This window comes from Mastomys coucha, unplaced genomic scaffold, assembly GCF_008632895.1.
Source record: "Mastomys coucha isolate ucsf_1 unplaced genomic scaffold, UCSF_Mcou_1 pScaffold3, whole genome shotgun sequence".
In the NCBI taxonomy this organism is placed as follows: domain Eukaryota; kingdom Metazoa; phylum Chordata; class Mammalia; order Rodentia; family Muridae; genus Mastomys; species Mastomys coucha.
Genome location: NW_022196909.1, coordinates 49414837 through 49429783, shown reverse-complemented (window position 1 = coordinate 49429783; position 14947 = coordinate 49414837). Strand labels below are relative to the sequence as shown.

At 53.8% G+C, this 14947-nt stretch overlaps 2 protein-coding genes across 3 annotated transcripts; both read right to left on the bottom strand.

Moving 5' to 3' along the window:
* Nucleotides 1–1615: 1615 nt before the first annotated feature.
* On the bottom strand, nt 1616–9778 carry Atf6b (activating transcription factor 6 beta). Of its 2 annotated transcripts, XM_031347946.1 has the most exons (18): nt 9610–9775; nt 9186–9265; nt 8724–8802; nt 8376–8467; nt 7781–7916; nt 6281–6366; nt 6018–6153; nt 5802–5933; nt 5536–5669; nt 4916–5101; nt 4744–4835; nt 3893–4072; nt 3596–3703; nt 3366–3447; nt 3089–3159; nt 2882–2993; nt 2695–2779; nt 1616–2200 (listed from the first exon to the last, which is right to left on the bottom strand). In XM_031347946.1, exons 1-18 carry the CDS (start codon nt 9710–9712, stop codon nt 1974–1976), a joined length of 2121 nt encoding a protein of 706 aa, XP_031203806.1. In that variant the 5' UTR covers nt 9713–9775; the 3' UTR covers nt 1616–1973. The 2 variants fall into 2 exon arrangements, 1 of the variants encoding a protein (XP_031203806.1); XR_004112378.1 differs by lacking the exon at nt 1616–2200 and having other exon boundaries at nt 2760–2779; nt 3089–3175; nt 9610–9778.
* An 857-nt stretch (nt 9779–10635) lies between these two features.
* Fkbpl (FKBP prolyl isomerase like) lies at nt 10636–12181 on the bottom strand. Its single transcript, XM_031347947.1, is given in 3 exon segments — nt 10636–11253; nt 11256–11789; nt 11999–12181. Coding segments are annotated over 2 exon segments (1041 nt in total). The 5' UTR covers nt 11704–11789; nt 11999–12181; the 3' UTR covers nt 10636–10660.
* Nucleotides 12182–14947: the final 2766 nt, after the last annotated feature.

The following is a 14947-nucleotide window of genomic DNA, read 5'->3' as shown; positions in this document are numbered from 1 at the left end:
CTGAGCTTGGAATGAAGCGCAGAGGAAGGGGAGCATGGAGGGGGAGAGAAGAGGTGGTGGGACAGGGCGAGGAGGTCTGACTGTGGAGTGGACAGGACAGAGTGAGATCACCGCACAGGGCCAGCAGAAGAGATGTGAAGTCCATGGAGCAGGACGATGCAGAGGAAGGGGAAGCTGTGAAGGGACAGAGAAGTAGGCAGGCAACAGAGTGGTGGGCAGAGGGTGAAGGCAAGGGACAAGCTCAGAGAGAGCAGATGAAGCCCCTAACTACGAGCCCAGAGCCGACCAGGAAGCAGTGGGCCTAGGGCAGGAAGGAGACACTTAAGTGCCAGACTGACAGTGGCCTGGCATGCTGAGGTGGCACTGGAGGGAGCCTGTACTGGTCTGTAGGGCAGGAGCCGAGCGCATTTACACCTGCTGCCCCGCAACCCACTCTCTGTGTCTCTCCTCGGCCCCCATGATGCCCTTCCCCCCATGTCTGAGGGCCCCAGTCTTCCACCACTCAGAAGTGTCCAAGGGGACCATCCCAGAGCCCTCAGTGTGGGGCACCAGCCCTTGAAGCAGGTCCAGGATGGAGGCAGTGACTGGTAGTCCAGCCCAAGCACCAAGTTTCACAGTATCACCCTCAAAAGTCGGGAGGCGGGTCACATCTTACAGAGGGTGAACCCAAGGTGTTTGAGGACAGCAGCTAGTACAGGGCCATGAAGCGGCCCCGGACAGGCCATCTGCTTCCCCTTGCTCCCTGGATAAGGTGCTCAGGGATCCTGGGACAGGAAGTGGCTGTGGACCAGAGCTGCCCTCTGCAGGGAGGAGAAGCTGAGTTCCTGGGAGCCCTAGTTCCAGGTTGCCATAGTTCCTCAGTCTGTTTTCACCCCAAACACTGTAGGGGTGGGTGAAGGGAGGAGGGGAAGCCTGGCTGGACACGTGAGGCTCTTCCTCCCTCCTTCGGGCTGGGCTTGGAGCCAGGCAGCCCCTGTCCAGTCATCTGGGCCCAAAGCCCAGGTCCAGCTCACACCCTCCAGCTGACCCAGGCCACTCCTGCAGGGTCAGGCCTAAGGCACTGCTGCAATGAGAGCAACTGCAGGGGACCCAGCAGTCAGGCAGCCTGGGGCCCTCATCTGGACCTGGTACCTTTCCTCCCACTCAGAGCACACAGCCCTTACTGCCTGACCCACTGTCTCCATCCATCTGGACCTCCCTCAGGTCCGTCTTCCTCAGTGCAGGGCCAAGAGGACGTCCTATAACGTGCCCCCTTCTTTTCTCTCTACTAGCCCCCTCCACTGTGACCCCGCCTTCCTGGCCCCCACGCCTGTTGTTTGTGTGGACAGCTCATCCTGGAAAGCAAGGGGGGACCTGCAGCAGAGTCAGGGCTGGAGCTGCTGTGCACCCTGAAGGGCGTGGGGCCCCCTGTCCTTCCTGTTTACTCAGACACATTCCGGTGATCTGTACTATCTGCTGTCACGCCAGACAGCTAGACAGACATGCCCTAGAGTTGCAGGGGTGGGGCGAGGGGATGACATGAGATCTGGCTCCATCTTACCCCACCATGCCATCTTCAGCGCTGGGTCCTCTGATGCTGGTCCTATATAAGTCACACACTAGGAAGGTGGCCACCTTTCCTTTACATCCCTCCGAGTTGTTTATTTAATAATAATAATAAAAAAGATATGCACACACATAAACTGACCTCTACCACCCACAGCCATCCCATGTCCCCCTGGGGACCATACCCGACTTTTACTCCCGAATAGATAAAGGAGAGAATGAAGAAGATATGGGAGCCACCTTCACGCAGTCCCCTCGGGGAAAGAGGGCTGGGGGTGCAGGAATGAGAGGAGCCCTATATTCTGGAAAGAGTGAGAAGAGAGGTGAGCCACCCACCCTAGTCCCACTAAGTGTTTAATCCCCACACCCCGCCTTCCTTTAATAATTGCCCCGAGCCCCAGGATCTAAGTCAATGTGAGCTGAAGAAGTCAGGGATGATTGAGGTAGAGGGGCTGGGAGGCCTGATGGGCCGGACTGGCTGCGGAGCCTGGCAAGGGGCCACCTGTGGTATTGCCCGGGGATGGGGACGGCTGCTTCCGGAGCGAGGGGGGCACCGTGGAGGTCTTGATGTGAATCACCCTGGTGTCCATGACCTCACACTCGATCTGCATCATCTCCTCATAGTCCCCTGGGGGCCCCCGGCCTGACACGGTCTCTGTGAGAAGGGAAGGAGAAGTGGGAGGCAGACAGTGGTGGGTGGGGTAAGATGAGGAAGATGTTTAGAAAGTTGTGAAGAGAAAGAGGGCAGAGGTGCCCACAGGCCGAGTAAGGCGGGCACAGGGGTGGCAACAATGAGTAATGGGCACACAGGAAAGGAGATCAAGAAAGGAAAGCCAAGTGAGAGTCTCCCAGCCACTCTGCCTCGCCACCCCCATCAGAGCAGGTTTGGTCCACCCCCTATCAGAGCAGGTTTGGGTCTGGTTGGAAAGGGTCTCATTGTGTAACCCGGACTCCCTCAGCCTTCCACCTCAGACTCCTGAGCCCTCAAAGCCCAATTGCAGGCCCATCTCCTTACTTCTTCTTCCCCTTGGTTCCAAGACCCTCCTTGCACTTACTCCCTTAGCGCCCCCTGCTGGATGTCTGCGAGAACTCTCTCCTTCCTCAGCTTTACATTTCAGAACCCTCCCCACAGCCAGAGGGAAGAATTACCATTGGGGGCCATGGCTGGCATCACCAGCGACATCTTGGGCCTGGACGTCTTGTTGTGGCTGATGGCTGGGAGCAGCAAGTGGTCCTGGAGCAGAAGAGCCATGCTGGGTGGCAGGGGAGGCACACCGACAGGTTCCCCAGCTGGGGACCCAGGGTAACAGGCACAAGACAGGGGAGGGGAGCTCACCCTTCGGAAGGAGACAACATAGAAGGTATCTTCCCTCCGGTCAATTGCATCTAGAAACTCCGGTTGCGAGCGGCCGGGGTGGCGGTAGAGCTGCAGCTGGCCCACGGGGTCCCTAGGCAGGTGAGGACAGACTCAGGAGGCCTGTTCTCTGGAACAACAGCAGTGACTTGCTAGCGACCTCACTAACCAGTCTACACCAGCACTTACCTCTCAGGGGGTCCTGGAGGCTGGCTGGGGACTGGCTTCACTGGAGGAGACTTCTTCCGTAGCTGAGACTTCTGGAAGGAGAAGTATCTAAAGATTTGAAGAGGGTAAAGGGAGGACGGAGAGAGACAGGCGGTCCCTGGAAGCTGGTGCCATCTCACAGCCACTCCTCCATGTCCTTCAAGAACCCTTGAAATCTCTACAAGATGTCCACCTGAAATCCCCAGGACACTAGCTCTGTCCTGCTCTCACCTTCCTTGGCCCGCCCAATGGCTCCTACCTGCCTCTGCTGGGCCCTGTGAGGTATCTTCCGTCGACCTCTCTGGTGCCGTTGGACCCAGCCACTCAGCTCATCAGCAAGCCTAGGGAGAGAGAGCACCACCTCTAAGGAAGGCCAGAATGTATGCTCCATACCCACCAGCAGGCGTGAGGAGGCAGGGGAGCAGCTGGCTCTTCCACACAGGACAGCCGGACTGTCTATGGGGACTTCAAAGGACAGACTGGGCACACCTCAGAGACTCAGTTCGGTTGAAATGGCGGCAGTCAGAGGAGAGGAAGAGCTGGTCCAGGTCTCTCAGCAGCAGCTCCTTGGCCCCGCCGGGGAAGGCTGTCAGGTTTCTGAAGTGAAACAGAGCAGGCGGTGACCAGAGACTGCCTGGCACAGGGCACCATCGACCCCCTAGGCCAAGAGCAACTTTGGCTCTACACCCTGCGGAGCAGGCTTTAGGAAGCCACCCAGCGGAGCAGGCTGCAGGCTTTAGGAAGCCTCCTCCTCATTCTTACAGAAGGGGTCTCTTTGCTTCTCACCTGAAACTGGGCCTGCCTGCCGGGCTGGGCTGCTGCTCCTCAGGGCCCCGGGTGGCTTCCTGGAGGGGTTCAATGCCATGAGCCGGCCCTGGCTCTGAGAAGCCCAGTAGGTGCCTTTGGGGTCGAGCTTCCTCTCGGCTCATCAGAGGAGAGATGGGAGCTGGAGGCGGCTCGCTGATGCTGTGGGCAGGGAAGCGGGAAAGGGAAGCATTCTGGCCTTCTCAGCTGTCTAGTGAGAGTCAGGACTCTGCAGGCTGAGGCAGGCAACCTGTTCCACATGGCTGCGTCTCCCTTTGGTGAGAGGGTCCCAATCTCACAGGCCCATGAAACAGAAAAGGAGAATGAGTATTCTTAATGCCTCGAAGCCAGTGAGCCCGTAAGCCACTTGCATGGGTGTGTACATATGTACACATATATACATGTGCACAGATATATGTTACACGTGTATACATATGTACATGTGCATATAGAAGTCAGTGCTCAGCACAACCCACCTTTTTACTTTATTTTTGAGACACTGTCACTCACCAAGGGCCAGCGAGCCCTGGGGATCTACCTAGCCCTGTCTTCCCATTGCATGTAGGTTCCCGGATCAAACTTACGTCCTCAAGGTGGTATGCCAAGCACTTGACTGAGTGAGGCAATCCCCACTCCTGGGGTCACTTCTCATTAACACTATCACCATCACCCACCCACAATGCCCCTCCTCCGAAGGAAGCAGTACAAAGTAATGGCTGTTGGCTACAGTATCAGGGCTAAGGGGGCCGAAAACACCCCCGGCCAAGCAGGCAACCAGGCAGCGGTGAGGCTCCTCTCTACCCAGAGCTGCAGGGAAGTGGTGAGGGGCTCACCTCACAGGCCCGAAGTTGAAGGCAATGAAGAGAAGGAAGACCATGATGCAGGCAACCTTCCTGTTCCCAGAGCCCAACTTGAGCTCGCTGTTCTGCAGCAGAGGAAGACACAGGAGGTGAGTGTGGTCCAGGGCCTGCCTTCCCACCCCCTCCAAGGGCAGCCCAGGCCAACCTCTGCCAACAGGGCCTCCAGCCGCCGCCGGAGGGCAGCATTCTCCCGGCGCAGCTGCTGGTTGTCAGCCAGCACAGCCTGCAGCCTGGCCTCCAGGCCCTGCAGGTACTCTTTCTTCTTGCGGCGGGACTGGCAAGCCGACTCTCTGTTCTTGATCATCCGCTGCTGCCGCTTCAACAGTTTTGCCTTGCACCAGGGAGGTCGGAACAAAGACGAGTTAGAGAGAGATCATGCCGAGCCCCAGGGACTCTGTTACCCACAGCTCATGACAACTCTCCTGCCTCCCTGACAGGGAAAGGGCCCTCCTAGTCCTAGGACAAGTGAGACTGTAGGAACATGGTGCTGACTAATCCTCTCGTTAGGACTTTCTTCCCAAGCTCTTGTTCCGAGCCCAAAGTTAACTGGCTACAACTAAGAACAGCTGACCGACCTTCCCGCTGGGAAACCGCCTGTGTGCGGAACCCACAACCAAGCATGATGTAAAAGCACACCTGCATAACTAACGCCACATACAACCAAGGTCACCCACACCCTCAGCCTTCCATCCCACACACGGGCTCCCTTCTCCACTGCTCTCTGCCCTCCTGTTCCAGAGCCTGCCCACCCTCCCCAGCACATACATCCACTTCAGGCGGGCAGGAGTTCCCCGGCATAGGAGCTGGAACAATGCTCTTCCTCTCAGGCCGTGGAGCTGTGGGGGCTGGCCCTTCAGGCTGGACTCGAATAGCACCTTGGATGAGGACCACTGGGGACACTGGGAAGGTGAGAAGGAAGAAGTCAGAGGGTGTGTCAGAACCCCTGCATCTAAACTTACACTGGAGCATCAAAGACCCAGGGACCTCAGGGGCACTGAGCTCACTGACAGGCCCCTCTCCAGCTTCCTCACCTGCAGGCTGCTGGACCAGGGGCTGCAGAAGGACAGTAGTGCTGGGAGGTCCAGCTCTAGGTGGCACCGGGACTGTGGTCAGCACCACCGGCTTGGGCTGCAGTGGAGGCTTCCGAGTGGCCGGAGCTTTCCCTGAAAGGAGGGAGAGGGAAGTACGGAATTACAACTCTGTGAGGCCTCTCGCCAGAGAACCCAGGGGTCTCGAGGCCCTGTTACCTGAGGAACTGTCAGGGGATGGACCCATGCTGATCTGGACAGCTCCAAGTGAAGAGGCTGGGACATCCCACAGGAGGCACCCTGGAGGGGACGGAGACTCTGTCTTCACTTCCAGAACCTCCTCTCCTGTAAGAGCCTGTGCAGGGCAGTCCAGCGATATTAGTTGGGAGTGTCGGTACGGAGCGGGAGGTCAAGCGAAAGCTTCCCACGCGCCTGGAGAAGGATGCTGGGCCGCCCGAGAGAGAGGGAGGGAGGTGTGTCACCTGGCTGGGAGAGTCTGCTGACAGCAGGGAGGCCTCAGAGTGCACCGAAGAAGACGGAGAGGCGGGCTCCAGCTTGGTCTGGATATCTGAGGGGGCAGGGAGAAGACACAAGTGCTGGCTATCAGGGGCTGAGGAGCTGCTCAGTGGTAGACACAGCCTGCTGCTCTTGCAGCAGACTGCTCCCAGAGTCCCTAAGAGCTGTCAGGAACTCCAGGGGATCCAATGCTCTCTCCTGACCTCTGGAGGCATCTGCAGGCAGATTACCTATACACACAAAATAACTAAATCTAAAAAGCAGCAGCAGCTGGCTGCAGGTAAATACTGAAGATGAAGGGAGACAAGGGCTAGGGCTGCAGGTAAATACTGAAGACGAAGGGAGACAAGGGCTAAGGCTGCAGGTAAATACTGAAGATGAAGGGAGACAAGGGCTAGGGCTGCAGGTAAATACTGAAGATGAAGGGAGACAAGGGCTAGGGCTGCAGGTAAATACTGAAGATGAAGGGAGACAAGGGCTAGGGCTGCAGGTAAACAGTGAAGATGAAGGGAGACAAGGGCTAGGCCTCCTCTTGCCTGGATGCAGTACTGCAGGTGAGCCGGTGAGTAGACTATCTAAGGCTCCACCCACCTCGACCTTCCCTAACTTCTCACTCACACAGCAGCTTTCTCCCCTTCTGTTCTTATTTCTCTGTCACAGACCCTGTGCACGGATGTGGAAGACTCCCGAGCGAGGGCAGGCAGTCAATCAATCACAGGGCTCACACTCCTATCCAGTTCTTTTTTTTTTTTTTTTTAAAGATTTATTATTATACATAAGTACACTGTAGCTGACTTCAGATGCACCAGAAGAGGACGTCAGATCTCATTATGGGTGGTTGTGAGCCACCAAGTGGTTGCTGGGATTTGAACTCAGGCCCTTCGGAAGAGCAGTCGGTGCTCTTACTTGCTGAGCCATCTCTCCAGTCCCCCATCCAGTTCTTAAGATCTTTATTCCATGCGCATAAATACTTGTAAGTGCGCAAGGCCAGAAGACGACTTTGGCTCCCCTTAAACCAGAGGTATAGACACTGGTGGGCCACCACGTGGTACCGGCAATTGAACTTAGGTCCTCTGGAAGAGCAGCCAGTAAGTGCTCTTAACCACTGAGCCGTCTCTCCAGGGCCCTCCTCTCTGGCAGGTTTTTATCTTATTTTATTTTTGGTTTGTTTCTTTCATTTTGTGTGTTTGCTTTTCATCACAGAGTCTCTCTATGCAGCCCTGGTTGTCCTCCTGAAACTCAGTCTGTAGACCAGGCTGGCCCAACACTTCTCACATGCTCACATTCAGTACTATGGTTTCACTTCTTTTTTTTTTTTTTTTTTTTTTTTTTTTTTTTTTTTGAGATTGTTTCTCTCTGTACTATGGCCTCTGCCTCCCGAGTGCTGGGATTCAATGTGTGCGCCACTACCGCCTGGACCCCGGCGGTGGCCATGGTTCTTAAGGTCAGTGACAACCTGTGATTACCTGTGAGATCATCAGAGGCAGAGCCCACAGTGATCTGGACTGTTTCAAAGGGGGATGCTGGATCATCCCCCAGCAGGCAGAGTGGGGGTGCCAGGGACTCCATCTTCACGTGCAGCACCTCCCCTACTTCAGGGACCTGTGAGAGTCAGGGTGGAGCAGAGGGGCAAAAAGAATCAAGGAAAGAAAGCAAGAGAGTAAGAAGGAAGACCCCAGAGCTTGCAGCCTGCCAAGCAGATGCCCCCTGCTCTGCGTGGTCCTGACACGCTGCCTAGGCTGCCCCAGGCTCTTTGTTCTTTCTTTCTATTTTCTTCTCACGATCGCAAATATCACATTACAGTGGGTGGCCCGGGCAAGAACAGTTTTCGAACTCTCAGCCGTTTATCAACTGTTTTCCCAAGCCCTCGACTGCCATCTCTCTGCACATTCAAAAGGCCCCCCCAATCTTCCCTTCTACGCAACCAGACCGGATGGGCAGAAAGCAAGGAGACGGTGACTAAGAAGAGACTGCCACACACCTCATGACTCACGGCATACAAACAGTACCTCAGCACCTAGAAGCGGAGCCACGGGGAACCAAAGGGGAGATGGTTCTCACCTGGCTGGGGGGCTCTGTGGAAAGATGCGAGGATTCTGAGCTGAGGGAGGAAGACGAACAGGGAGAGGACGGCTCAGACTTCACCTGAAGATCTGGAGGGAGAAAAAGCAGTCAGGGTGATGAAGTCTGGAGATGAAGCTCGGCGCTGAGACCAATGCTGCAGAAATAAATAACCAAGGAGCAGAGCCTAGCTTTGCCTGTAGAGCTGTGCTGAGGTGAGGTTGGAGAATAAGGGCAGATAACACATCAGGGACCACGGGAAGGAGCAAATGGGGATGGTAGTTTCTGGGAAGCAGCGGGAAGAGAAGGGCATTTGGAAAGATGAGGGAAATCCTAAAGGTACCTTACCTGGGAAGATGGGTAGAGGGTCCCAGGGGGGTTCAGGGGGGCTGACATCCATCCCCACATCCAGAGAGCTGCTGTCAAACTAAGCGGTGGGGCAAATTAGCGGGCAGGAAGGTGAGAAAGTATGACACCAAAACAAGAACACCACAGCTTTTACTAAAAACCCTGGAAACGCACAGCTGCCAGTCTTTTATCCGTACCCCACCAGAAGGACCTCCAAAGGCCGGAAGGGGCTGCTCTCTAAAATCCCGACTTGGCTAGCCAGTCCCAGGTTCGACTCTAAAATAAAGCTTGTTCCAATCAGACCCCTGGACTCTTGAAACTGGTCTTTCTCCTCGCAGTTTCCGGGTTTAACAAGAGCCGGGGTGAGTCCCAGATGAGCTCTGTGGCTTGGCGATGACCCCAAGTTTGGGGTCGCCCTCCCACCACCAAGGATCATTAAGAGAAACTCTAAGGTAGCAATACCGGGACATCCTGCTCCACGCAACGAAACAACTGTGCCTGCTCCTCGGCCACTTCATCCAGGCCACTGTACAAGGTGCTGTCTGCATGGAGGCCCGCGTATCAGGAGGACGGCACGCCAGCCCCGGCTCCATTCCTCATTGGCTCGGCCGGGCCAGACCCACCGCCCGCCCACTCGCACAGCCTTACACCCTGAGGCGTCCAGCCCCTCTCCCCTGACCCCGGGCAGCTCCGCGCTCCCACGGGAGGCCAAGGTCGTCCCTCATCCCGTGTCCCGGGGAAGCGCGAGCCCCGCTGAGCGCTCCCTCGGAGGATGGGCTCAGCGTCCGCCCAGCCTTCCTCTTTCACCCTCCGCTGCCTTCCCGCGTGCCTCGGGCCCACGGCGAGCCGCAGCCCGCTCCTCCCTCGGGGCCCCCACTCCGCGCACCCCAGTCCTCCGGACTCAGCAGGTTGTCGGTGAAGAAGCGCGTCGGGTCAGCGATCTCGCTGAGGAGCATCAGCTCCGCCATCTTCCCCCCACCCCCCACCATGAGCCGGCTCCCAGGCCCGCCTCCTCCGGGCCTCAGCAAATCCGTGGGCTCTCGGAGGAAAACCGGGCGTCCCGGAAGTCTTACTGACCAGTCAGAGGCTTGGTTGCTGAACACGTGACACGAAGGAGCCATGACTGTACATGCCGGGCCAATGGGAACATGGCAGCGGTCAGCCGCAGGAACCAGCCAGGCAAGACTGTGCATGCGCCATACAGGCCCCAGAGACTAGCATTGTGGGAAATGTAGTTCCTAGCACTTAGGGTTCGGGCATCTGGGCTAGAGCTTTGATGGTTGAGCAGTTGTCTGCAGACATCTGCACCCATGTGGTTCCCATAAACTCATGAAGGCACGCGCTGAATGAATGAATGAATGAATGAATGAATGAATGAAGTTTCAGCGTCTAGGATAAGATATGGCTCAGCAGTTAAAGACTGCTTTCTGCGACTAGGCGGTGGTGGTGCATGCCTTTAATCCCAGCACTCAGGAGGCAGAGGCAGGCGGATCTCAGCCTGGTCTACAAGTGTGCTCCAGGACAGCCAGGGTTGTTTCTCAGAGAAACCCTATCTCGAACTCTGTCACCAAAAGAAAACAAACAAAAAAAAAGTGCTTATTGCTCTTGTTCTAGATTGTAATCTAGATGTTGATCTAGATTACATTCTCAGCACCCACACTCGATGACTCGCAACCATCTGTAACTCCATCTCCATGGGATGCAACTCCCTGACATCCGGAAGTTCTGGCGTTTGCCACAGCTAGTCCTAAATAGACAGCCTCTCCTATCTTCGAAGGTGGGTAAACTTCCCGGGAACCCCTCCACCAAGTGGCTCACTGACACTGTCGCTAACTCCCCACAGGTCAGAACAAGATATAAGTTCAGACAACTTCCTTCGGGGCCCTTGAAAATCCCACAACACAGAACACGATTCACGGGTTCCTGCCTCTTTTTAATCAGCTAAACATCTTGCGCAGTCCCCGAGCCAGCCCTGCATCCTGTTTCTTTCCCTGAAGGACCACCTTCCCCAGCTCCTCCCTCGCCGCACGGTTTTTAGGATCTGACGCTAGAACTTTCTTGAGATCAGCAGTTGCTTTTTCCAAGTCCCCGAGGGCAGCCTGAGCAACCCCCCTTCGGTATAAGGCCTTTAAGTGACCCGGCTCCTGCTCCAGCACTCGGTCACAGCTCTGGACTGCCAACCCGGGTTGTCCTAGCAGCAACTGGCAGGCAGCCAGATTGGAATAGAGAATGGTTCGTTCAGGGGGACCGGGTGGGGGCAGCGTTAGCAGCAGTCGGAGAGCCCGTCCATAGCACCGGGCAGCCCCTTGAGGGTTCCCAGCTTGAAACAGTTCTGTACCCCTTCTGTGTTCTTCTTTGGCCAGAGCCTCCTTCTCCATAGCCTCCAACTTCCAGGAGTTCCGGCCATTGTTGAAGGAATCCAGTCTGAGCTTGGCAAGAGGTGCAGAGGATCCAGGATGGTGGATCTTCGCTTCCTCACCTTGACGCATAGACTCCAGGCATTTTTCTGTGAGTTCCCCCCAAATTTTCCCCTCCATTGCCCTATGCCTATGGTTAGCTCTGTCCAGCCCTCTGGCATCCCACATCCAAAAGGAAATCCCAAGGCCAACACTCGGCGCTTGGAGCCTAACTTGGGTTTGTCTAAGCCGTGGCCATGGACTATGATCTTCTTTACAAAACTCCCATCAGGGCAGTACCAAAGATTAGAAGCTTGGAGGTGCTCTGCCATCTCATCCGCTGAGACATGAATTTTATCAGAGTCACCCTCAAATCCAGCTGCGGGGTTTCCGACCTCCTGAGTCTCTACAATTTGACTGGCTGGATCTGGTCTCGCTCCCACCTCCAGGGCTTCAGGGAGAAGCCCTGGGGACTGCAGCCTAAACGGAATGGCTGCGTTTAGGTTTTGCTGGGCGTTCTCTTCCCGCTGCTGCGGTTGAGCGGTGTTCTTCTCTCTCATTGGGCTGATAGGTGAGACCTCCATTGGATCTCCTGATCCCTTCCACAGTAGATAAGATAAAGGCAGGAACGGTTTAGTCTAGCAAGTGATGGGTCAAGTGTAATTCAGACCTGGGGGAATGGGAAAAAAAACCCCGAAGCAATGTAAATTCCAGAATTCCTACTTAAGGCTCCTCGTAGTCCTAAAAGTTTCTTTCTTTATTTTCCCCCTTCCCAAGTTAGAGTCCACCCAGATCTAGTTTAGATCTATAAATTCTGTAATTTCCCCACGGTTCGGGTAGTCGCCCCAACTACGGGTACTTGACTGAGTCAAAAAGTACCTTCGAGGCCAAGGAGCATGGCAGGACGGCCTAAATCACAGTTCTTGCATTGAGTACGGTGATGAGGCCTGGAAGATGAGCCTGGGAGCAGCTGAGAGTCTCAATCTCAAGCCCTAGAGACGGAGAAGCTAGAGTCTAACATGACGGCCAATCAGGAGCACGAAGAGATCGCTTGTCCTGCCTATATAGTGACGTCATTTCCCTAGCAACCATGAAGCGCCATACCTTAGCAACCAGACTAGACCAAAGCAATAGAATTAGCCAAATCGAACCGAGCTTGACAAAGATCTGGCTGACAGGTTTAGTCAAAATGTAAAAAGGCCAGAAATGGGAAACTTGAGCTGAAGAAGAGAGAGCAGTGGCAGAGAGCTTTGCCAAGTATGCATAAAGACCCTGAATTCGCGCTTCAGTACAAAATTTCTTTTTAAAGGCTAAGATTTTAGATGCTTCAAACCCTCCCCTTTTTATTATACTTAAATTCAGAGATCTTAGCTGAAATCAAACCCTGTCCATTTTGGCTCATTCTTGACTTTTGCCACATTTCCATCATTGCCCTTCAACTGAACCCCCTGATCCAGAATCATAGTCTTTTTCAAACTCGAATGGGCATGTATGTCCCTCATGAGAAAGTATGTTAAATTGCAGACCTGGATTTCGAAAGTCTGAGATGGAGCCTGCAATTCTTAGAGCTCTAGCCCGCCAACAGTGTGATCCCTCAGTGATCTCATTCCGCGCCAGCTCACTTTGTCCTTTATTTTTCGTGTGTAACTGGTATAGCATGCTCCAGTGAGTGGAGTGGTGGAGAACAGGTCTCCTCCTCCCTACAGAAGGTGTAGCTATAGATCACTTTCTTGACTTAGCCTTGGTGGGCAAACTGCCTGCACCGGTTGGACCAGCACAGTACTTCCGGGAAGGAGAACCCCTTATTATTTAAGCACCTACTTTTGTTAGCATCAGGACATCCAAAGCCTGTGGCGATGCATGGGCGGGTCCACAGACCTGTTGCCAGGGCAACAGCCACCATATTCCCAGAATCCATTGGGCTCACCTCCCACCTTTACCTGTGGCTGCTACATCACAACCCATACACACACACACACACACACACACACACACACACACACACACGGGGAACATTCCTCCATCTTTCTCTCTCTCCCCTCCTCTCTTTCCGTGCCACTACCCCCTCTCTCCCTCTCAATTAAACCTCTTACACATGGAACTGTTTGGGCCTAGTATGGTATGTTCTGACGTGACCTGCTGTTCCAACACATCAACTTTGGCATATGTTGTTCGTGGTGTTATTGACAAGGTCGTATGTATCCCTTGCTGGCCTGGAACTCTATGCTGGGACCACGGGCATGCCCCACTGTGTTTGATTTATGTGGTACTATAGATCACACCCAGCACTTCATTGATGATGCAGGGCAAATAAATACGGACAAACTTTAACACTGATTAGAATATAAAAAGAATAAGTGTACTAATAAATGTCCTCGGAGATGTTAAATAAATAATTAAACTGAGGGCTGGAGAGATGGCTCAGCAGTTAAGAGCACTGACTGCTCTTCCAGAGGTCCTGAGTTCAAATCCCAGCAACCACATGGTGGCTCACAACCATCTGTAATGAGACCTGATGCCCTCTTCTGGTGTGTCTGAAGTCAGCTACAGTGTACTTACATATAATAATAAATAAATCTTTGGGCCGGAGCAAACAGAGGTCCTGAGTTCAATTCTCAGCAATCACAAGATGGCTTGCAACCATCTGTCCAGCTACAGTGTACTCATATACATAAAATAAATAGATAAATATTTAAGAAGAGAAGAAAAAGTGTAACCAGGAGATAAAGAAGGCTGCCATCTGTCTTTGTAAATCTGCTTTACTGCCCAGAGAATGTAATTCAGGGATAACCAAAACCACAGAATCTGCTTTTGTAACACTTGCTTAATTAACCCCCCACCCCCTGCCAAAACAAAACAAAACAAAACAAACAAACAAAAAAAAACAACCCCAAAAACGTAATTTGGGATGGCAATTCAAAAGACACCTGTAAGCCAGGTGTGTTGGCTCATGGTTTTAATCCCAGAAATCAGGAGGCAGAGGCAGATAGATCTCTGTGAGTTTGAAGCCAGCCTGGTCTATAAATCAACTTCCGGGATAGCCAGGACTGGGTTTCTGTTGCGCTCTAGGCCACTGACCTTCATTTTTCCCCCCTCTCAAAAATTTTATTTTTGGTTTTGAGCCAGAGTAACCTTAGTCCACTTCCCATCCCCAATTCCATGACTAACTGCTGTGGCTCTCAGAATCCCTAGAATCTTATTGAGAATTAATCGGTCTTCTCCCTCCTCCCCTTTCCTCTGAGGGATTTCAAGGAAAGTAGGAAGTGTAGAAGTTTACACCCTAATCCTTGGACAAAGAAACCCATATTCTCTGTTACTTTATAGTGCAAGGCAGTGACTTTGCGCGCGCGCGCGCACACACGTGTGTGTGTGTGTGTGTGTGTGTGTGTGTGTGTGTGTGTGTAATTCCTCCATTCATTCAGCAGTTATCTATTGAGCACCTGTTGTATCCAGGCAGCATGCTAAGACTGGGGATACTGGGACGAGAGGGACAGAGCCTTTGCCCTCATGAGATTTAAAGCCTCATCACAGAAAGCAATCACAGAGGTGTCCAAAGTGTAATGTGCTATGAGAGTGAGCTGTGACAGGGAAAGGACGTTCTCTGTGGTAACAGTTTTGCTGACATCTAAAGAGTGGGCTTTGGTTTGAGTGACGACTCCTACAACCCCAATGCTTAGGACCTGGAGGAAGGAGCAAAATAGCGAGTGAGTGTGAGGCTAGCCTAGGCTAGGCTACACTACAAGAATAACAAAGAGGATGGATCTGTGGTGGGTCTTTGCCACTTTGCGGTTTCTTTTTTCTCCCCAGCTTCACTCTCTATCACTAGAT